Genomic DNA, 23,201 nt, shown 5'->3' with positions numbered 1-23,201 from the left:
TCTGACCAGGCAAAAATATTTGGCTGTGTAAACTTCCTGAACAAACAGCTAAGGACGTGTCAGACAGCACTGCCATTTGCTCTCCTGGGACTGTTTTTACACCTTCCCTCTAAATAAGGCAGCAGGCTGCCAGGACATATGACCACCGTCCCGATTTGGGTTCTGGACACAGTATCCATCCATCCATCTATCCCATGATTGCTCAACGCCAATGAAAGTCAAACACACACACACACACACACACACACACACACACACACACACACACACCCTCCCTGCAGCTTTCCCATGTGAGCCGCTGCAAGTCAGTTACAGTTAGACAGAAGAGGAGTGGGAAAATTGTTTAGTTTGCCTCCAAAATAAAAGCCTTAAATATCACGACCTAAGTAGCAATTTGGGGGCTCACCACTTTTAATCATTACCTGTTATAAGATGAGATTCTAGACGAATATTTCCTAATAAATGACTTTATTGTTTCAGCTGTGTGTCTAGTATTCATGTCCTTCAATTTGTGTATGGAAAACTAGTTTCAAATGCTGTCGATGTTGGTAAAATTCAGATTTGGTCATTTAAGTCAAATAGCACTTGTTACTATCCTTTTGTTTGATGTACATCAGGACATCCTTGAACGGTCTCAATATTTACCCTCGATGTCAGCTTTGCTCTCCAGGTGTTTTGTTGTGACTTCAATGGATCAACAATTTATATTTCTGGCTTAATTACAGCAGAAATTTGTTCTTTTGGCTGGAGTTTCCAGCGGATGACAGACGATTCTCAAAATCTTGAGAAAAAAAAATCATTTGGATACTTTTTGGAAAAATAATACAGCCAGACTTTACATATGCGCACAAACATTTCAGAAATAGTAGAGAAGTGAAATTTTAACTCAGTTACGGAAAAAGTTATAGAGTTTTCAAGCCTGCCTGCAGACAGTTAGAAAAATAATTAAGTTTAAATATATATGTGGTATTAAAATACATTTTGATCTATAAACCATATAGCTTGTCCTCTGTGAACGACACCATGTATCGTCAAATCCACAGAATATTAAAACGTCTGCTCTCATGGGTGACCTTATTAGATGCGAACGTTCTTCCTTGGCTTTTATTTTGAAAGGTAACACAGGAAACCCTTCATATGATGGTGCTTCTGCGCGGGTGTGAAGTGCAGCACCCCCCATCATTCCAATCAGAGCTGCCGCTGCCGGGGTCCTGTAACTCTCTCTCTCTCTCTCTCTCTGTCTCTCTCTCTCTCTCTCCCCCCTACTCCTCCTCCTCCTCCCATCTCCCATTCTTGACGGGGGGTTGCAGCGGTGACTTCACCGTGATGTCATTGTAGGATGTGAGAGTGCGGGGGCAAGGTGAGCTGGTTTTGCGGTGAGTGGTGTCCCTCCACGGCCCAGCGTTGCCTGTAACGAGGCGCGGAGCGGCGAAAGATGATCATCGCCACCGGCACCAATTCAAGCTCCGACGCGCTCCGTCCCTCTCCTCCTGCTCAGATCTCAGGCTATGGGGCCTTGATCTGCTTTGATCCCAAAAAAAGCCTTTACCACCACCATCATGCCAAAGGACAAAACATAAGAAGAGGTGCATTTTTAGGGCAGGTGACTGTGACCAGCCCCGCAGGTAAATTGGATGGCCATTGCGCAAAGGCACCTCGCCAGCATGAGCGGGGCCAGGACGCACCGGACGCTGCCAGCAGTTCTTGTACTGTGGACTTGTCTCGTGGGGATCGTTTCATCTTATCCGCTCCCGAGGAGGACTAACGCGACTTCTTTACTGGAAAACAGATGGGAGACCCTCTTCTCCCGCTCCTATCTGGGTATAACTGGGGGCAAATCGGAGCTGAACTGGGAGAGTGACTATTTGCAGGGTATCAAAAGAGTGCGGCGCCTGTACTGCAACGTGGGCATTGGGTTTCACCTGCAGGTGCTCCCGGACGGCGGGATAAGCGGTGCACACAATGAGAACCCATACAGTGAGTTGCATCCGGCAAAGCGCTGACGTGTACCAGAAACAAGAAGAAAAAAAAGGAGCGCAAGCTTATGCGTGAAAGTTGGAGGGTGACTCGTCTTGCATGATATTTAATCAGAGGTGTCGGCGCGGCGGAAAGTTTGCTCAAGCAAAAAAAAAAAAGAAAAAAGAGTAGCCTCGCATCCGTGCAGCGCGAAGCCAAAACCATGACATGAATGCAGTTTAGACTTATTTTTACCCCGCGTCCCCGCTGCCGCAGCACACACACACATACACACACACATACACTAACACACTTCACGGTAAAGACGCCCCTAAAGCATCATAGGTGGATATTCAGAGGGTTAACCGAGCATCCTTTAGTCGCAGTGCACCTGCAAGGTTACACCCACCACCACCATCATCATCATCATCCGTGCCGCCGCTGCCGCTGCCGCCGCTGCCGCTACTGCAGAGGCCACTTACTCCACTTTGGCTCCAGTCGCAGTGTGACTCTCTAACATTATGTTTCGTTTAGGTCTCATAGAGATCTCCACCGTTGACCGAGGAGTGATCAGCTTATTCGGGGTGAGGAGTGAGCTGTTTGTCGCAATGAACAGCAGGGGAAGGTTATACGGAACGGTACGTTTGGGAGTGTAAGATGAGTTCATGCCGCATCTTTATGAGCGCTGTTGTGTTATTAATATGCTCTGATGTTATGGAGGGGGGTTTAAAGTGTGTGTGTGTGGGGGGGGGGCATATACAGGAAGATCAAATAACAGGATCTTACATATTTCTTGCATTTATTCCTCACAAGTTCAAGAAAAAAAGCTGATAAACTTGAGGTAACAAAAAAAAAAAATCTGGAAAACATCCCCCCCCCCCAAAAAAAAAGCATAAATAAATATGAGTCTTTTAGTGGAAAAATCTAAAAAAGTTTTTATCTTGGATGGCTTGAATAAAACATGCGTTCCCATAAAACTTTAAGTCAGAAAATGTAAACTTGTTTCAATGTTCTTGAAGCTAGTTGGTGAATTTTTTGCTTTATTGGGAGAATTTAGGAGGATTTAATTCGGCCGCCTGCACTTTAATTTGATGGTGGAAGTAAAAAGTAATTTGCATTTAATTGTATTTAGTATAGATTTAGCGTACGGACTAGAATGTCTCTAAAAACACTGGATGTTGAAAAGTGTCACAAATCTAAAAGTAAAAGCTCTCTGATTCTCCGCTGCTGCTTGAATCAGAGAGCTTTGGATTTAAATGATAATTTTGACTTTCCGGTGCATCAACAAATTATTGCATGGCTGCCCTTTGTGAAAGTAAACTTTTTAAAAACTTTTTTTTAAATGGTTAAAAAAAATAATAAAAATCCAATATAGTACAACTGAGATAAGTCAAGTGTTTCGGTGCGCAAAAGTTCAGTATTATTTTTGTACTGGAAAAAATATCGACCAAAATATAGCAATTTTATATCTTGGTGATTGCACTGAAACTTAAACAGACAAAAAAAAGAAGTCAAAACTGATAAAAAAAAAAAATTATGAAGATTTTATTTAAAAAAATAATAGATTAAAGATAGAAATTTAAAAAAAAATCTAATTGAAGAAAATATGAGTTACTTTTCACTGGACTAATCCTTCTTTTTAATCGTTGTTTTATTGTATTTTGAATGTCTTACTCATTAAAGTGAATGGTCCCTGTGCCCTCCCGCTGGTAACATCCTGTCACTTTCATCAGGCTTCCTTCAGCACCATTCCAACTTTTGATTGACGGCGATATTCAAATGTATGCACAGATTTCTAGTTCGCCCACTTGGGGAAAGTTTTTTTTTTTTTTTTTTTTTTACAAGTTCAACAGTAAAAGTACAGGCAGCTGGTATCTGCATTAAAAAGGCCATTTCTTTTGCAACATGCCGCCTCCTCCTCCAGTCCCCCCACCCCACCCCCAACACGCTTTCTAGTCGGGCGGCGTGCCAGAGTGCGAGTCACGTGGACAAGTGTGCATATGCTGCGATGTTCATCCTACGTCTGTCCTCTGTCTGTTCTTCAGAGAGTCTTCGGTGACGAGTGCAAGTTCAAGGAGACGCTGCTGCCCAACAACTACAATGCCTACGAGTCTTTTGTTTACAAGGGCTTCTACATCGCCCTCAGCAAGCACGGCCGTGTAAAGAGAGGCAACAAGGCCACCACCGCCATGACTGTCACACATTTCCTCCCTCGACTATGATTGAAACTGGCAATAACTCAGTAATTTGCACATGCGGATGTTCCTCCAGGTAATATAGAAATGCATATTCATGATGTAGACACCAGTGGACTGCAGATAAGAAAAACAAACAAACAAACAAACAAACAAACAAAACAACCCACAAATATTTATTCTGTTTATATATGTGTATATTTGGATAGCTATCTTTGTATATGTATGCCATACTGTGCTGCTTATTGTTTCTATGGTTATGGACGGGGAGCCTTTGCCTGTCTCACTTGGTGCTTGCTACGTGTCACTTCCTTTTTTGAGATGGAGGAAGAGCTGCAGTATATCCTGTGCGTGTAAAGAGTGAAATGAATACTTTTTATTACCTCAAACAGCCATTTTACTAGACGAAGGGATGCATGGACTTCTGCTGAAATATCTGCTAAGTTTATAATTTCTTTCAAACCTTTTGATGGTCCCCTGCTCAATCCGGCGGCGGGGGTGGGACGGAAGGGTGGCGAGGACTTAACTGCACTACTTTTGCTGCACGATTTAAAGGTGCCTTGGTGTTCCCACTTGTGGCCCCCTTAAACTTGCATGTAAGAGACACCCGCTGGAGTCAGAAATAGGGCTGACACTCCGGAGAGGGCCTCCGAAGGGGGATAGACTATCTCTGGTTTATTTTCTTTTCCGTAATTAGATCGATTAAGTAATATACAATCTGTGGTTGAGACCAGAGAGCGGTCGGCCATAGACGTGGGGTGGGAGAGACTGGCGCAAGGCCACGAGTTTCTCTGAATGCTATCGCCAAATAAACAGGGTGGAATGCTTACCTGTCCGAGTGAAAACCCCGGAGACCTGGCTTGCACAAACATTTAAAGAGTGGCTAGCACGCACAGCAGAAACGTATCTGCACATCTTCTTGGACAGAGCTCCTAATGCGGGTTTCTGAATCGCAAAGCTTTCGTGCGCCAACAGCAGCTGTTGAAAATGATGTCCATGAAACCAATGAAAAACAATGTAAATAGTTGCAAATGTAAAAGAAGGAGCTTCTTACGCTGCTTCGTCACCGTAGCCTGCACGAGGCAAACAAGAGTTCAGGTCGCACAGAGACCATCGCTGATGGTTCCTGAATGTTGTTGTGTTTTTTTGTTGTTTTTTTTGGGGGGGGGGGGGGGGGTTGTTGGTAAGAATCATGCGTTCGTTTCTTTGATATATTGTGGTGCCGATGTGTTTGGTGGAGTATGGGTGCGCCCCGGGCCATCCCCCACGCTCGTCTGTGAGCTCTGCAGCAGCACTGCAGTGGTAGCGAGGTGTTGGGAGCCGATAGTTTTCATGTCATTACAGATGAGTCGAGACAAAGGAGTGAAGGACAGTGCAGTTGGAGGACTGGAGGAACGCCAAACCATCTCATTTTGGTTGATTCTGAGCTCGATTTGAGTGGTAAAAATGCGCATGGAGGCCAGACATTTAACACAAAAAGAACCTCTTCGGTAACACTTTACAATAAGGGCACATTAATGATGGTTATTAACGCTTAGTTAAGTGTTTGTTAAGGTGGTAAATCTGGGGGAGGTGAGGGTGAAGTGTTACATGTTTCTCACTTGAGAATAAGGGTCCTAGAGAGCATTAATAAATGGTTAACTGTGCTTAAATATATAACTAAGCCTAAGAATGTCTCCTGATTGTAAAGTGTCGGCCATGTTGGAATGTATAATAATCAGAATTGTGCGGCGCAGCGGTTTATTGACAAAGCTGAAAATGCTTTGCAAACTCGCTGTTTCCATGTGGACCAATATGTGGCTACATGTTCCAAAGATGGTTCTTCTCTCAATGGCTGAAGAATCTTCTAAAGTCCGCCTGCTTATGCAGCTTCAGCCCCCCCCCCCCCCCCCCCCCCCCCCACATACACCCCTCCTCAACCCCCATCATGGGTTCTTGTGTTTGGAGAGGAAGGGGAACTATTTCAATCCAGGAAAGACGTTTGCGAGGGAGCCGGCTCGCTGTCTTTGTTGTTTGTCAGAGCGTCTGAAAGAATGTGGATCTGCCGGGATGACAGGCAGCCCCCCCACATACCTGAGCATAACCCCTTCCCCCCTGAACCGCCGTATCGCCCCTTACCACCCACCTCTGCCTGTCCCTTACCCAGGGACCTTGGATTCCCGCTGTCACCCAGGAGCTTCCTCCTCTTCTTTCAGCCTTTTTTAGTTCAAGGTCAGAGTCATGGACCAGCTTTGGCCCCCACCCCGGTGGCCAGAGTGGTCTGCTATATAGGTCGTACTGTTTCCATGAAATAGGCATTTGAAGTATCTTTTTGATGCATACACAAGATTATTTTTTTACACGAGCACACATGATTTCTGGAGCTGATGGTTGTCCCCAAGATGAGTCATCAGCAGCCTCCCAAACCACGAGCTTCACTAGATTGCAATTATTTCGAAACAATCCATCTTCTCCCTCTGAGTTTCAGAGCCCCATCTCTTTGAAATACAGCTCCGCCACACACTGCCCCCCCCCCCACCTCAAAACCCCCCACCCCTTCACCCCCTTTCCAAGTACTTGTGTTGGGATATTTCTGGGGAGGAGACATCTGCAGAGTTAGTGCAGGCAGCGTCTCCTCTCCTGCTGCACTTGACTCCTGCAGGACGGCGTTCCAGCCATCCTCAGGACGTTCCCTTGTGTGCTGCCGGGTACCTCTCACCACGGTGTCACCTCATCGCAGTATTATTCTCACCGAAGAAACCGCCGGAGAGCGGATATAACGTCCGGCCTCAGCTACACATTGAGCTCAAAGTTTCAAAAGACTTGTTGCTGCTGTCGTTGACGAGGCTGCATGAGGAATCAGCAAGCAGCAAGTTAAAAAAGCAATCAGGACATTACGCATGCACAGCAATGAGCACTTCTCTCGCCTGACGCACAATCAAGATGTGTAACGTCTCTTGTAGCACCTTATTACCGACATCTTGATTGGTGTTTTAAAAAAAAAGTGAGTTCTCTCATGTCAAAAAAAAAAAAATCTGGGTTCTAACGCCTTGATTCCTCATACATACGGCTGGAAAATGTCATTTTCGTATACTGCTGCCTTCAGACTATGTCGCCATGTTCACGGGAAGAGACCATATAAGCCGAAATTTTTCAGAAATCGCCAAGTTCATAAGTCATGAACACGGGCTCCATTTGAAGGCAGCACACCTCCACTAGATGATGGAAGCATCCATCGTCTAGCCTGCAGGGGAAGGCTAGTTTCATCCATCTTACAACACCTAAATGTGTGAAATATCTGCAGAGATAGCAATAGCCCGTTAGCTCCCCTGTAGCCTGTTAGCTTGTTTTTGCTAGTCCACGCCCTATCTAAAAGAAAAGTCCATTTTCTCATTGTTCTTGAGGGATTTAACAGAAAATAAACTTGGAAGAAGGGTTTTATAAAAAAAAAAAAATTAAATATACCTGAGGTTTCCGAAGGAACAAATGGACTTTGAGGATATTATACAGATGATGAACGGACTCCAGACGTATAGATTCAGAAACGAGGCGTTCAGAGTGAAACCGAAAGCTCTCCCTTCAGCTTTGACCAAAACCTTTATCCACATTGTTTTTGTCTGTCCACAGCTTATTATAGATCCATTTAAATCCTTTAAAGGTGAGGAATACTTCAATATTCACTGTACTGTTGGCATGCATGAGCCCCAAGCTTGACCGGGGGGTACAATTCATGTGTTTCTTTGCTCACAAAATGGGAGCGTCCACTCAATTCCTCTCATCTCTGTTCTCATATACCTCACCTTCTGCCTTAGTTTTGGTTTGCTGATGACTGTAAATGTAGAAGAAACAAACAACAGCTGTTTGTTTCCGATAACAGACAATGCTAAGTAAGGATATTAAAGTTTTCTCCTTTTATTTTTGTACGTATGTGCTGTGCACAGCAGTCTACTGTATTCCTGAGATACCAATAAAAGATTTTTTAACTAGTCGCCGGTCGAGTCTCCATCTCTGCTCAGTTCATCTCAGATTTGGGTGCGTTTAGTTTCGTTTAGTTTCATTTTGCAAATGTGAAATTAGGTTGTATCCATTTGAAAAGGGTGAAACTGCATCCTTTTAAGAAGCGCTGCTGAGATGATTTCATGTACCCAGACGTCGGGGGCACAAGAGGATTAACCGAAACAAATAATAATAAAAAAAGATTAAAAAAAAAAAAAACATTAAGAAAGCATTTCGTGTTTCTAAAACATTTGAATTGATCTGTTCTTTAACTTTAATCTGTTTAATTACGGCCGTGTTCTAAATGGCCTATGAGTGCATGAGCATGCTAAGTTTGTACACTTCGACCACCTCTGGGGACAGTGGGGGCCCCTAGTCTCTGCCACACTTATGATGAGGGTCCTGAACTGAAAAGTTTGGGGAGCCTTGCTTTAGACTTTAGATGGTTTTAAGTCAAATGAACTGATAACCATAGAAGAATCAGACCGATAAACGATAACATTGCCGACGTCAAAAAAATCGGATGGAGTCCCATCGCCAGTGTGAAGGCTACATGTGCACAAGTGGGAAAGCCTCCAGCACACAATTACAACTGTCTTTAAAGTGAGAGCTTGCATTCAGTCGTAAAACTGTACATTAAAAAAAAATGACTTCATGGCTTCTGGGATTTTTCAGTACATCTGAAGATTTTTTTGTGAGGAAAATTAATATTTTGCCAAATTTATTTAGTAAACTATGTCTGGAATGGATCTAAATGTGTCTTATCCTGAATCTTGTGCGTCTAAACAGTTTCCCCTCTAAGGGGACGGTAACTTTCCAGAGGCTTGCAGTGCTACATTGAATTGGGGAGTGGCGCCATCTGCTGGTAAGACGGTGGAAGTGTTGAGTCGTGCAGGTGCCTAAAAGCAGCAACTCGGTCAGTTTTTTTTCCCCCCAGCTAAATTTAAAACACTTTTACCACATTTTATAGGGAATTTTGAGGTTTGTTAATGCAGTTGCTTAGAAAAAAAGCCCAAAATGCATTTGAATTTTCTAGATTTGACGAAAAAAAAAAAAGTCTGTTTTAAGATGTGTGTGTGCGTCTGTGCGTGTGTGTGTGCTTTAATATTGCCCAACACACGTTTACAAACTTAACAAAGTTAATTCAACCAATGGACTCAGCCCACGAGGAAATCATATTTAAGGTGGATGAGTCTCTAAAAATAAGGGTCCTGTTTTCTGAGCGAGCTCATCAGGATAAACAGACAGAGGTGGAAGTGGCCCTTCCGCTGCAGCACACCCAGCTGCTTTGGGGGCGAGTTTTTCTTTTTTCTTTTCTTTTCTTTTTTTACGCAAAGGATGTGAGCAGGAGTGGCACTCGGGGTCTTTAAATAGGAACTGTCTTCAAACTTTGAGACAACAGAGCATCTGAAACCTTCCAGCAGCTCTCAAGGGAGGAAAACCGCCGGGCTCGCTTTCAGGATGGACGTCAACAAGAGACTTGGATTGAGGGACGCCGTTCTGGCGCTCCTACTCGCGGTCCTCCAGGGACTCCCTTTCGGGGAAACGGTCCCGAACCCTTCACCTCTGGTTGGATCCAACTGGGGGAACCCAAGGAGATACGTTCACCTGCAGACTTCCACAGACCTCAACAACTTCTACTTGGAGATCAGATTGGATGGCACCGTGCGCAAATCTACCACCAGAAGTTCATATAGTAGGTTTATACAAATACATTTTTTGTTGTTGATATCACTGTTTCTTTCCTCAGAACGTGCCTACGTAAAAAAAAAAAAGAAAAACTTTAACATTTCATTGTTCTTATTTCCCTGCAGGTGTGATTTTACTGAGAGCTGAAACGAGGGAGCGCTTCGCCATCCTGGGCGTCAAGAGCAGCCGCTACCTGTGCATGGACCAGGAGGGCAACCCGTTCAGCTCTGTAAGACGATACTACTGCTTATTATTATTAACTCAATAGATTCATCATGCTGGACTTTTTAATTTTGAGTCCCTTTTTCTTGGTACCTTTTAAAAAAAAAAGATTTTACGCACCATTTTACGCACAAACATCTACCAGACAAAACTCGTTCAGTTCGTTAAATTGCCATTTGCTTATTCGTGATATACACTTGGGATGATTTATTGTTACTAAATCTAACTTTTTAAACGTTACTTTCTTTTCTCTGTTTCGGTTTTTACACTTTTTGCGCACAATCATCGCTACAGCTGCAGGTCTAAAAAAATGTAACCAGTTTTTTGTTTTGTTTTATTGTTGTCGATAATTAAATGATTTCATCAACTTCTTTCTTAAATAAAATACATGTAGTAAGTGTTTTATCGTGCCCAAAGCAGATAATTAGTCAAATCCTAAGGAATTTTACCGGCGCAATAGAACACGAAAAGTCACTGATTTGTAGAAATTGAGTTGAATTGAATGAATCTGGGTGGTAAATGAGGTTTAACACTTTACTTCATCCTCTCCTCCTCCTCCTCTCAGCCCATCTGCCTCAGGGACGACTGCCTCTTCAACCACAAACTTCTGGAAAACAACAGGGACGTGTACTACTCCACCAGAACCGGCATCCTCTTTAACCTGGAGGGTTCCCGGCAGGTGTTCTCCGCGGGCCAGAACCTTCCGCAGACCTCCCTCTTCCTCCCCAAGAAGAACACGGTTCCGCTGGAGCGCCTCCTGCTGCACAGGGAGAAGAGGAACCAGGTGGTGGATCCCTCTGACCCTCACAACGTCTACATGGGTCACACCGAGGAGGGGTCAGACTCCAGGGCTGTTCCGGAGGATGACACCGACTTGGAGATGGAGGTGGAGTTTGGGGATGACGGGCGCAACGTGTCCAGGGAGACGCCACTGGACCCGGCTACCCACGACCCCTGGAACGTGCATTCATCCAACCCCGCCAGCCCCCGGAGCTCCGGCACCATGGGGTGATTCTTGTCCTCACTGACCCTTTTATTTCATTTAAAAAAAAAAATTATTCCAAAGTTATTAAGTTCAACCTGATCGTTTTATTTTGAAAGGATTCAACCTTGTACGTCACACAATGTCTTTTCACTCAGCATCGCTCATTCAGAAAAGCAGTGTGTTTAAACACTGAATTTACAAACTATTAGACTTGAAGCCCCTTTTGCACAGTTTAGCTTGTCAACCCTAAATTTCCTCTGTCTTTTTATCCATTTTAATAGGTTTTGAGGTGTATTTTAGCTGGAATCTCTATATTTTGTACATTCAAAAGCAGGTTTGATGAGAGAAGATGATTGACACAGTGTAATGATATGGTACATCACATTATTTTGCCCCTCTGAAACATTTACTATATTTGTAGATTCCTGATATTGGACGCTGCCATTTTTTTTTCTCCAAAGAGCTGCAATTTAATTGAGTGTGGATGTTGGAAGAACCAGATCCTGCGCTGTTGTGGTCTATTTGGATTCAGGGTTTCACAGCCGGCCTGAGAAACCCACATTTAAAAGTGACTCAAGACAGAAGCCTGGCTTAGTTTGGACGACGTGTCTGGAGACTCCGTCTACTCGTGTGAATCTTGAAATATACACTTTAGTAGTATTTAGTAGTTAGATTTTTACCTGTATTTTTAAAGTCGTACATTTACTAGGTTGGAAACAGTAAAGTTTTAATTCAATTCGTTACATTTTGAACCGAAAAGAACTATTCCAAACATCGCGCTCGTTGATTTCTTCGCAAATTAAAAAACAAACAAACAAAAGCAAAACTTACAAACAGAGTAAATAATCTTAACCGAAATCAAAGCTGAACTCTTGATGTGCGATTTTCCAGGTGCTGGACACCACCAGCAAACACAAACACCAGTCCCTTAGTGTATTTATTTATTTAAATCCATTCCTTAAATGTTATTTATGATATTTATATGAATGCTTTACAGTTACATGTACATATAAGACAACAGTTTGTATTCGAATGTATGAGTTGTAGATGGAACGTTTCTTGAATTTAAAACAAAATAAACAGAGAGAAAACGTGTTGGGTGTCACTTGTTTTCCGACTCTTGAGTGGTTTACGTGCGAGGGGAAGTCATGAATGGGTGAGCTGGTTTAACATTGACCCACTTCCTCTCGTTAGTCCACATTCTCTTACTTTCCCACCTCCTCGGCCTAATTAACTCACAGGCGCACGAGTCACGTTACCCTAAAAATACACTCCAGTGCCATTTTTTTGCTTTTCCTGACTGTTTCAGTTGGTCAGCGTCATCAGTTGACCTTTTGACCTCATAAAAGTGAACATGTTGTTCCTATCAACGACTCTATCAGAATAGCATCTTTCCCGACAGACGGGCGCAATTCAAAGCGCTTTACAGATTACTGATAAGAGACCGAACAAACGCAAACAAGAGAGAGTAAAACATGAATACACTTAAATAACTGCCATTAATTGTTTTAATCAAACGCCAGACTACAGAGGCAGGTTTGAAGTTTTTGTACATCAACCCCTCAGGCAGATTGTCTAACAACATGGAACACTTAGGAACAACTAAAAGACTTGTGGGTCTGCGAGTAGAAAGATCCGAGACCTGGACTTGTTCTTTAAACACAGCTTAAAAAAAAAAAAAAAAAAATCAATACAGAACGTGACAATCAACCAAGTTCAAACGGGTCCCTCTCCGTGGTCCTAGTCAGCACTCGAACAGCACAGTTCTGAATCCATAACTTCCTACAAGAGAACCAGTTAGGAGAACATTCTGGTATCCAGCCTGCTGGATACAACAGTCGCTCTGCGTCACTTAGAAATCCCATCTCCTTTTCTAACTCTTTTTGACATATCAGAGTCAAAGATAAAGTTTCCGTCTAACTGGCTTGAGGTAAAAACCTGGTCTTAACTTTATGACCCAATTATCTCTCTCTCTCAGCCTTAGAAGCTGTGACTAAAATATCAGTTCTATTCTTTAAAATTCTGTGTGAGATCCAGAAACCACAATCAAATCATTACTAACAATAATTAGTCATCAGGAGGACATGCCTCATAAAAGGTAGCTTGTCATCGGCGTACTGTGGTTAAAGAGGGGAAAATCGGTGTCTCCTGAAGAAGTAAGGGGTCATAAGCTGATTTAAAAATTCAAGCAGAGGCCTTAAAATTGATCCTTGGGGAACTCCACAGGTTATTTACACTATTTTAAGTAGGTTTCTGCCAGAGAAATGAGAGGTTAACCGGTTAAAACCAGAGGATTAACAACCACCACTTCAGATGCCTTTGCCATGATCGTCCACTGTGCGCGACAATATTTGATCATTTTTACTGAAGCAACAGCATCAAAGTCGTAACCAAACACGTACAAAATGCACTGAAACAGCAATCAAATGAGGTCATTGTGAAAACTACAAGGTTTTGCCAAATTACTTGACGTCATTTCAACAAATGGTAGGTACACATACCAACTATTTCCTCCACTCAACCAGTAGAGGGCAGTTGATCTTCACATTCATAACAATTTGAATACTTTGCACTAAAATGTCAGGATTTGCAACTGAATCAATCAACAGTACAAGACATACAGTGTGTTGACTTTCAGCAAGAAAAGAGGTGGTTTGAGGGTTCAGTCTTTACTTCAGGTTCCAATGGGCAGCATCATGACCATCGCAAGAGACACAAAAGCCACACAAGACTTCAATAAACCATTAAATAATCAGACTTTGGTGTAGCAATAAATTAAAACAGCTAAACAACGTAGTGACACGAGTCCCTAGCGACCTACAGTTGAGAGGAGGATGGTGTGCTTTGATAATACAGTACTGCACTAGTGGGGGTTGCTATGACTGGAACTCCACTGTGAAACACAAAGAACATTTTTGATTTACCCTGTTTGCATTGTTGCAGCTCAACTTTGAGGACTCAGCCTCCGTCTCCACCCCCCCAACGTTGTTGTTCATCATGGCTCTGTTAGCGCTCGGTGCTCATGCACACAGTTGGAGCTCTGCGTTGATCTTCCTCTACTCAGCAGCTGCGAGGGTCTCGAGGTGGTCCTTTCTGTTGGTAAAAACGCACCGAGCAGCAGAGAGGACCGGGCCAGACCCAGACTGGCTCAGGGTGAGAATGAAGCGGCTGATGCCCGTGTTGGGACACGGTGACAGCAGCTGGGACGTCTTCGACCCTGGAGGCAGCGAACACTTCAAGTTCTCTATAAGGTGTCTGATAGCTACACGGATGTAGGCGCCATGGCTGACCACCAGGACGTGGACGGACACTCCCCGAAGACCGTCGTCAGCAGCAACCTCAGAGCTGGCAGCCGCCGCTGCTCCGATCGCGGTATCTGCAGGTGGTGACCCGTTCGGTCCTGACCGGCCGTGCTCATCTAACATTTGCCCAAAAAGGACTTTAAGGAATTTTTGGAAACGGCGCTTCACCTGAGAGCAAGGTGACATGAACTAGGACTTAGAGGAGGACGGTCAAAGCACAAAGATTCCTTGCAGATGTTTTTCTCTATACTTTTGAGTTCCTGTGCCAACTAAGAATAAAATAAGAAACCTAAGCACTGATTAAAAAAATAAAATCAATTCTTGGAACTCTTAAGAGCAAAAGTGTTCTGCTCAATGAAATTCTGATTGATGTACTTTTGGTAAAAACAGTGACGTGTCGAAAAAACAACAAATTCATCGAGAAAATAATCAACAGAAGTGATCAATGAAGATAGTCGGATACTGGAACCCCAACTTTCTCCCTTGGAGGGTTGAGACAGAAAAATTAATGGTCAAACTCGTGTGCAAACTGCCAGATCACATTGGGAAAACTAATTAGCACCTAGAGATCCTATTTATTGAAAGAGAACTTTCACTTTACAGAAAGGAACACACACAAAGTGATCACTTTTCAATTATTTGTTTTTTCTGCTTTCATGGCTACGCCTGTTGTCATCATGATTTTTCTTTTTTTTAAAACCTGACAAGCCAAATTAAACATTAAAATGGCAAATTTGTCTCGTGGCCCTCTGAACTGGAGTTAACATTGCTCAGCCTTTAAACTATTTTTTTTTTAAAGTTTCCTCATTGGTGTGTTGTCACAAAACTCAAAATAAATCTGATTTTCTTTTTAATTTTTTTTTTTTAAGTGATATTACAAGCTCAGTGAGCAGCACCCACATGTAGCAAAGCGTGAACATTAAAATAGCAGAGAAATGAACCATGGGGACTTTTTCTTATTTCTATGAATTTCCTCTTAATAGAGACTAAGTTAAGCCAACAGCTATGACATTTCCATTAGCTTTGATGTTTAATTAGTGTGTTTTGTCCGTTTAAAGTGAGTTTTATGAGAACTGTGTAGCATTAGTCGGTGTATTTTATTTTTAGGCAGTTTTTCAAACGCAGTGACCAACAATGATCACTGCATGGCGCTGTTGTACAAGCAATAACTTCTTGAACGTGAGCTCCTAATTTCAACTTCCAGCCAGTGAGAAAATGAAAGACTAAAAGGTGAGTTCTGACAGTGTGGGACTCACCTGTTCTAGCGTCTCTCCTCCTGGAGGGGTGAAGTCACGACACGACTGTCCGGCAGCGTTGGCCATTTTCTTCAGATCCTCTTTCGGCCGCCCCTCGGCAACACCAAAACCCTAATTCAACAACAAATTAAAGCTCTTTTGAGAAACTACTATTCTGCAGGTAAAAGTCTGGTATCTAAAAGCAGCTTAATGCTGGCGGACCTCACCCTCTCTCTGAGTAACGGCTCCAAAACCATCTCTGTGCCGGAGGAGTGAGTGTTGTTCCTCAGGATTATTTCAGCTGTCTGATGACACAAACATAACCTGGAAATTACTGACTCGCTACATTTACATGTGCTAAAAGAATCTATTGTGGACAGAAAAAAAAACAAACCCTCATCAGCATCGGCATCAGTGAGTCAAAGACCACAGAGACGTGAATGTTCGCACAACTGTTTCTAATGTGAGAGTCATTCACTTGCATCCTGTTTTTTAACTTCACAACTAAACAACAGATTTTTTTTTTTTTTTTTAACGGATTTGACCTTTGCTTTCGTGCTTACGGGAAACACTTGCAAACACAAACATTTCCACAATTGCTTAAGAGATCCACTAAATACTTTAACTTAAAAGTATTCAGTGGAAAGTAAAACTTCATCTCATTTCTTAAAAGACAGGAGAAGCCCCACAATGTGACCATGCAAACAATTAACATCTCCACAACAGTGAGGATAGGGATGTGAAGGAGTACGTCGCTTTGGACAACAGCGTCTGACAAATGAAATTATAGAATTGGAGCATTGTCTGAAATGATGTGAAAGAGTTTAAATTTGACCGCCACTCAGTTTAAGAACAACACTACTGGTCCAAAGTTGAAAACACCCTTGGTTCCCCAATTTAAACTGATAATTAAAAAAAAACAAAAACAAACAACAACATTCTAGACTTTTAAAGAAAACACATTTGCTCACCGGTATTAGCTTAGCACAATGAATGGTAGTGAATGGTAAGTGTTAGCATACCTCTAAAAAAAGTCATCAAACGTGCTTTTCTCCAAAACGGTCTTAGCCGGTATTAATTTAACTCAAGTTGTGTATTAAAAAAAAAAGTACATGTCAGGATTTGGGCTCTGATACATAGACAGCACCTCTCTGCCTGGGTGTTGTGATTCTTGGCAAAACCTAAAATTTAAGCCGACATAGAAACCTTTCTACAAATCATGGCCGGCTCCATGAGACAGGATGAGGAGGTTTCATTCTGAATAAAACCAGGATTTATTTCTTCGATGACTTGAAAGAGGCGCTAACACTTACCACTGACTCCCATTCATGGCGCTAAGCTAACAGGCAGTCAGCTGGAAAAGGTTTGGCTCTGGAAAAGATAGAAATAAAGTGTACCCCCCACCGCCAACCCTCCACCCCCCAAAAAAAGGTGTGTTCTTTTAGCAAATTCAATTCCAGCACACAGCCCGCAGTAAGTCTTAAAGTTCTGGATTTAAGAATCAGTTAACATTATAAAAACTGGAATGAAGAGCTTTTTCAGCAAAACTGAGGCAAACGCCGCTTTAACCACTGATTCAAACATTCCCTACAGGTGTCCCAACTTTCGTGGCGACTCAGAAGCCATCTGTCTGTATAAAAGTAGTGTCGGGACAGACTACACCCTGTGAAACATTATTTGGATAACATTTCAATGCAGGAAGTCGTATATTGCATCATCATGGCCAGAAAAGGGCCATTAACAAAGGAAGACAGACGGACCAGTGTAACAGTTCGCAGTCTTGGAGCTGCAGGTCTAACAGGTCGAGTGGCAGCCAGGAAGAAGTTGACAAAATGACTACATCTATAAAAAAATTAAAAAAATAAAAAAAGACTCACGAAACCAGGTGATGTAAATAAATTAATATTGTATGAGTTTTTGAGCTGTGGTCTCCATGTCGTTCTGCTTGAATCAGATCACTAATCTCTCATCTCAGTTTGAAAGTTTGATCTAGAAGTGATCCAACAAATGAAACAACGCCGCGGTAACGCAGCACGATGAATACGTCATAGCACAGCCAGTACTGCAGTACAACTTAAGAGAATATAAAGGAGGAGCTCCGTGATGTTTGGCTCCTTCAGCGTTGTGCGGTCCTCACTTAACAACTGTATTGAAGATCATTGCTCAGGAATCCCACCAACTCTCGTGACAGGTTTTACCAGAGCAGCCCCACCCATCAGCGTCATATTTGTTAATTGATTTTTTTTTTTTGGATGTATACAATACAGCAGAGCAAAGGGCAGTCATTTCAACATCATTAACTTTGACCAAAGACAGAAATACATTTTTACAGTTTATTTAAGGACATGAACAATCATTAAAACGTGTTACAACTGAAAAGGGTATGTGGTAGTCAGAGGCTTCCAGAGAAGATCGGCCGCGTCCAGGGGCACCTCCTCCATTCTGGTGCTGTAGAATCTTTCATAGTTGCTCAGGGCTTGCTTGGTTCTGTCTGTCACCATGGCCTTTCCTGCCAAATCGCACAATCCTTTGGAGGCAGCTTTGAAGATCGGTTGGCAGGTCATCGTTAATAACCAGTGATACTCGCTGGACGTCAATCCCCCGGGCTGGCACGTCAGATTCTTAGCTTGCATTATTGTCCACTGGAGATGAGCTGCTGTTGTTTTGAGGCACCAAGGTTGAGAAGGACTGATGAAGACGCTGAGTTTTCTTTTGTATCACTCTCAGAGTCAAGTTCCTGTAATGTCATTCGTTGATGACAGAGTTCAAACTGTGGATCCCCTCCTGTAGCACGCAGTGAAGTCACCCTTCCGGTTTAACCACAGACTCTGATCCCTGACTTTGCTCCAAAAGTTTTGCTCTGAACTGACAGGTAGTTGGAGGCTTCCAGAGAAGATCGGCCGCGTCCAGGGGCACCTCCTCCATTCTGGTGCTGTAGAATCTTTCATAGTTGCTCAGGGCTTGCTTGGTTCTGTCTGTCACCATGGCCTTTCCTGCCAAATCGCACAATCCTTTGGAGGCAGCTTTGAAGATCGGTTGGCAGGTCATCGTTAATAACCAGCGATACTCGCTGGACGTCAATCCCCCGGGCTGGCACGTCAGATTCTTAGCTTGCATTATTGTCCACTGGAGATGAGCTGCTGTTGTTTTGAGGCACCAAGGTTGAGAAGGACTGATGAAGACGCTGAGTTTTCTTTTGTATCACTCTCAGAGTCAAGTTCCTGTAATGTCATTCGTTGATGACAGAGTTCAAACTGTGGATCCCCTCCTGTAGCACGCAGTGAAGTCACCCTTCCGGTTTAACCACAGACTCTGATCCCTGACTTTGCTCCAAAAGTTTTGCTCTGAACTGACAGGTAGTTGGAGGCTTCCAGAGAAGATCGGCCGCGTCCAGGGGCACCTCCTCCATTCTGGTGCTGTAGAATCTTTCATAGTTGCTCAGGGCTTGCTTGGTTCTGTCTGTCACCATGGCCTTTCCTGCCAAATCGCACAATCCTTTGGAGGCAGCTTTGAAGATCGGTTGGCAGGTCATCGTTAATAACCAGTGATACTCGCTGGACGTCAATCCCCCGGGCTGGCACGTCAGATTCTTAGCTTGCATTATTGTCCACTGGAGATGAGCTGCTGTTGTTTTGAGGCACCAAGGTTGAGAAGGACTGATGAAGACGCTGAGTTTTCTTTTGTATCACTCTCAGAGTCAAGTTCCTGTAATGTCATTCGTTGATGACAGAGTTCAAACTGTGGATCCCCTCCTGTAGCACGCAGTGAAGTCACCCTTCCGGTTTAACCACGGACTCTGATCCCTGACTTTGCTCCAAAAGTTTTGCTCTGAACCGACTGGTAGTCGGAGGCTTCTAGAGAAGATTGGCCACGTCCAGGGGCATCTGCTCGATTCTGGTGCTGTGGAATCTTTCATAGTTGCTCAGGGCTTGCTTGGTTCTGTCTGTCACCATGGTGATGGCACAACCTTTTCTGCCAAATCGCCCACTTCGTCCGATCCTATGCAGATAACTTTGTACATTGGTTGGCAGGTCATAGTTAATAACCAAGGAAACCTGCTGGACGTCAATCCCCCTTGCCAGCACGTCAGTTGTGATCAAGACTCTGCTGGACCCGGAGCGGAACTCTCTCATGATGAGATCTCTTTCATGCTGATCCATCTCAGCATGCAGTGCTGAGACGGTAAACTGCCGGGCAGTTAACTGTCTGGTTAACCAGTCCACTCTCCGTCGAGTACTCATAAAAATGATGGTCTGACTAATAGTCATCGTCTTATACAGGTCGCACAATGCTTCCAGCTTCCACTCTTCCTTTCCAGTGTTGATATAGAACTGATTGATGCCCTCAAGGGTCAGCTCCTCGTTCTTGACCAGGATCTTGACCGGGTCACGCATGAAATTCCTGGTGACCTCCAGAACATCTGGTGGCATGGTAGCCGACAGGAGGATGACCTGAACTGCGCTTGGCAGAATCTGGAACAGCTGGTAAATTTGCTGTTTAAAGCCTCTTGTCAGCATTTCGTCTGCCTCGTCCAGGACCAGAACCCTGACAAACCGGGCGCAGAGGTGCTTGTGTTCCAGCATATCAAGCACGCGGCCGGGGGTTCCAATGACCACATGAGGAGGTTCGGCTCTCAGCTTCTGAGCCTCCCGACGAACGTTGGTCCCTCCAATGCAGGTGTGACAGGTGGCTCCCATGTAGTCGCCCAGAGCCAGCACCTCTCTCTGGATCTGCTGAGCCAGTTCTCTGGTGGGGGCAAGAACCACAGCCTGAGTGCCCCTCAGTCTTGTGTTGATCTGCTGAAGAACAGATATGGCGAACGTGGCCGTCTTCCCAGTGCCGGACTGGGACTGGGCAATCACGTCGTAACCCTGAACACAAGGGATAATTGCTCTCCTCTGAATGGCCGTAGGCTTCTCCAGCCCGTAGCTGTAAATGCCGTGGAGGAGATCCTGACGCAGGTTCATCCTCTCAAAACTGTCCACCGTGTGGCTCCAGTTGCTCTCATGAAACTCCTCTGGGCGACGGTGTCGCTGGTGATTCTTGGCATGCATTATTGTCCACTTGAGATGAGCTGTTGTTGTTTTGAAGCACCAAGGTTGAGAAGTACTGATGGAGACGCCGAGTTTTCTTTTACATAAATCTCAGAATCAAGTTCCTGCAATGTGTCATAAGGTGATGACAGAGATCAAACCATGGAATTCACATCCTGCAGCACGCAGTGATGTCACACTTCCCATTTGAAGCACCGACTGTGATCTCTGACTTTGCTCCCAAAGTTCTTGCTTTGATTTGACTTTACTCTCTGACACCCAGATGATGTCACCGAGCAGAGATGGGATAGCGGTTGCTAGGGGTGGGTGAGAACCATGGAGACGTGGACCTATAATTCTGGATAAACGATTCGGTTCTTTATTGATTCTCTTTTGGGAAAAAGAGAACAAACTGGTCGGTTAGCATAAACTTTGTTTAGTTTAGAAGTAACATGACCTTACAAAGCCAACAGTGAGCTGGCGCTAACATGATAGGCAGTGTCAGTTGGTCAGTTAGCTGCAGTATTAACAGCAGAGGACGTGCTCATGTTGCCACTGCCGCTGGGTTGAGATTCACTCCGGAGCAGATCGAAAATGCGACATTCATTCAAAGTTATCGCAGGCTGTGTGTGCAAATGTTTCTGCACATTGGTAGCATTTCCTCCCTTGGATGAAGTATTCCAAGTTGCCCTGTTGTCATCCTTTCTCGTGAAATGTAACTTAACTTTTGAGTATTTGTGCCGCTTGAGCACAACATTTCCCGCTGGCCGCACTGGTGAATGACGTCCCCACGCACATTGCTTACGCAAGCTACGCAACCGTGCGTGGGGACGTCATTCGTGCCCACTGGTGTCGGTAAGGGAATCCTTTGTAAAATTGGCAAATCATTCCAAGGAATTGAAACACTGGGAACTGGTTCTCAGCAAGAACTGGTTTTTGATTCCCATCCCTACTTGTAAGACTAACGGGTTATGTAGGTTTATGGTGGAGTCACCAGCATCTAACTCAGGATTTTAGACTGACTGAATCATCTACCTCATCGAGGAAAAAAAAACAAAACCTAATAACCTTCCACCTTCATCAGAAAAAATGATGGGTTTTTGTTTTTATGATTGCTGGAAGTTGAAATTGTGACTGAAACTCAATTAATCGTCCATCCCATAGCAGGAGGAAGTGGTGCTAATAACAAGCCTCTGTTCAGCCTTTATAGGTGACAGGAGAGCAGGCATATTCCTCACGATATGCCCCCCCCCACACACACACACACACTCACACACACACAATGCATCTGACCACACTGATAAACATGAAATATAAGAAGCCGGAATTACCTGGACAGTCCGCTGTAAGTTACTGACAAAGACATTATTGAATGTGATGTCAGTGAGGTATCGACCCACGGCCTCAGCCTGCTGCAAGCCGGTCTCTGACAGGGACGTGTCCACACCTTGACCTTAAACACACAGTACAGTCAGGAAACATGGAAACTGCAGGAAATCTTATAATACACAAGCTGCAGAGGACTGTGTTCATTGTGCAAAGTAAAAGTAAAGCCAGTGTAGCTCCCTGTAAAGCCCTAGAATGAGTCAAAGTCATATTGAAGTGCAGTTGTTTCCACTGACAACTTAGGATCATTGAAGGAACATGACAACAAAGCGGTGTATTAAATTATTTCCAAATTAAAAAAAAAAAAAATCTGGTTCAACTTTTACTTTAAATCTTCTTTTCTTTAAATAAAACAATTTAGAGATAGAGTCTGGGGTAAATGCATAAGTTTCTAACTTATAGCGTAAGTACATTAAAAAAACAAAAAACAAAACCTTATCACCTTCCACTGCTTGCTTTCCATTACCGTAATTAACATAAAACACTACTTTCAACGCATTTTAAATGAAAAAAAAAAGTCCACGTAGGAGCGGAAAATGTGAACTTTAGTCAACGTACCTTGCAGCAGCTTGTCTCTGTTGTACTGTGTTTCTCCACTGTGTGAAGAAAAACAGAAATATGATTATTTACCACATAATTATGTGTTACCGGTGACCGCTCATATCTCAGAACCAGCTGAGGATAAAACACAACGAACACGTTTGACAACTGTGTGAGAACCGCCACCGTCACCTGAGAGGACAAAAGGTTTGTGAAGAAAACATTAAAACTACCGTTTGATCCATACTAAAACACTTCATTCAATATGTGAGACAAAATATGCCCGGAGAGAGCCACTTACTGTCGGATAAATGTTAAACTAAATGTAAACATTTTCAATGTCGTGCTACTTCCGGGTTCGCTCATCTCTGCAACTACTTGACGTAACCTTCCTGCGTCATGACGTAGCTGAAATCGCATTGCAGAGCTGAGTGTGTTGCACAAAGGGCTGCAAATTGTTAAATGAAAGATGAAATTTAATCTGTCAGTTTATTTTAAAGAGTAAATCAAAGAATTAAACTAAAGAAGATGCATTTTCATTATGCTGTTTTAACACAATTTGCCATTTTTTATTTTACCTGTCATAAATTTCATGTTTCACAGGAAACAACAGTGGTGTCGCTCACCGTTTTATCACATTCTTGCAGTGATACACATTTATGTTTGGGCTGATGTTTGGTTTC

The 23,201-nt window shown here is 43.5% G+C and overlaps 3 protein-coding genes across 3 annotated transcripts; 2 read left to right on the top strand and 1 right to left on the bottom strand.

Moving 5' to 3' along the window:
* The first annotated feature begins 1,334 nt into the window (after positions 1 to 1,334).
* LOC147262754 (fibroblast growth factor 6-like) lies at positions 1,335 to 8,098 on the top strand. The gene is made up of 3 exons (XM_086201918.1): positions 1,335 to 1,977; positions 2,491 to 2,594; positions 4,002 to 8,098. Exons 1-3 carry the CDS (start codon positions 1,635 to 1,637, stop codon positions 4,176 to 4,178), a joined length of 624 nt encoding a protein of 207 aa, XP_086058044.1. The 5' UTR covers positions 1,335 to 1,634; the 3' UTR covers positions 4,179 to 8,098.
* A 975-nt stretch (positions 8,099 to 9,073) lies between these two features.
* Positions 9,074 to 11,129, top strand: fgf23 (fibroblast growth factor 23). Its single transcript, XM_086201919.1, has 3 exons — positions 9,074 to 9,822; positions 9,941 to 10,044; positions 10,603 to 11,129. Exons 1-3 carry the CDS (start codon positions 9,588 to 9,590, stop codon positions 11,047 to 11,049), a joined length of 786 nt encoding a protein of 261 aa, XP_086058045.1. The 5' UTR covers positions 9,074 to 9,587; the 3' UTR covers positions 11,050 to 11,129.
* tigarb (TP53 induced glycolysis regulatory phosphatase b) lies at positions 10,442 to 22,917 on the bottom strand. Its single transcript, XM_086201917.1, has 6 exons — positions 22,820 to 22,917; positions 22,537 to 22,574; positions 21,924 to 22,045; positions 15,787 to 15,864; positions 15,581 to 15,691; positions 10,442 to 14,492 (listed from the first exon to the last, which is right to left on the bottom strand). Exons 1-6 carry the CDS (start codon positions 22,882 to 22,884, stop codon positions 14,079 to 14,081), a joined length of 828 nt encoding a protein of 275 aa, XP_086058043.1. The 5' UTR covers positions 22,885 to 22,917; the 3' UTR covers positions 10,442 to 14,078.
* Positions 22,918 to 23,201: the final 284 nt, after the last annotated feature.

The sequence above is a fragment of the Aulostomus chinensis genome, chromosome 4 (genome assembly GCF_037954235.1).
Source record: "Aulostomus chinensis isolate RoL2024-O1b breed Wild chromosome 4, RoL_Achi_v1.0, whole genome shotgun sequence".
Taxonomy (NCBI): Eukaryota; Metazoa; Chordata; class Actinopteri; order Syngnathiformes; family Aulostomidae; genus Aulostomus; species Aulostomus chinensis.
Note: the sequence above shows the minus strand (reverse complement) of the source record. Positions and strands in the feature narration are given on the sequence as shown.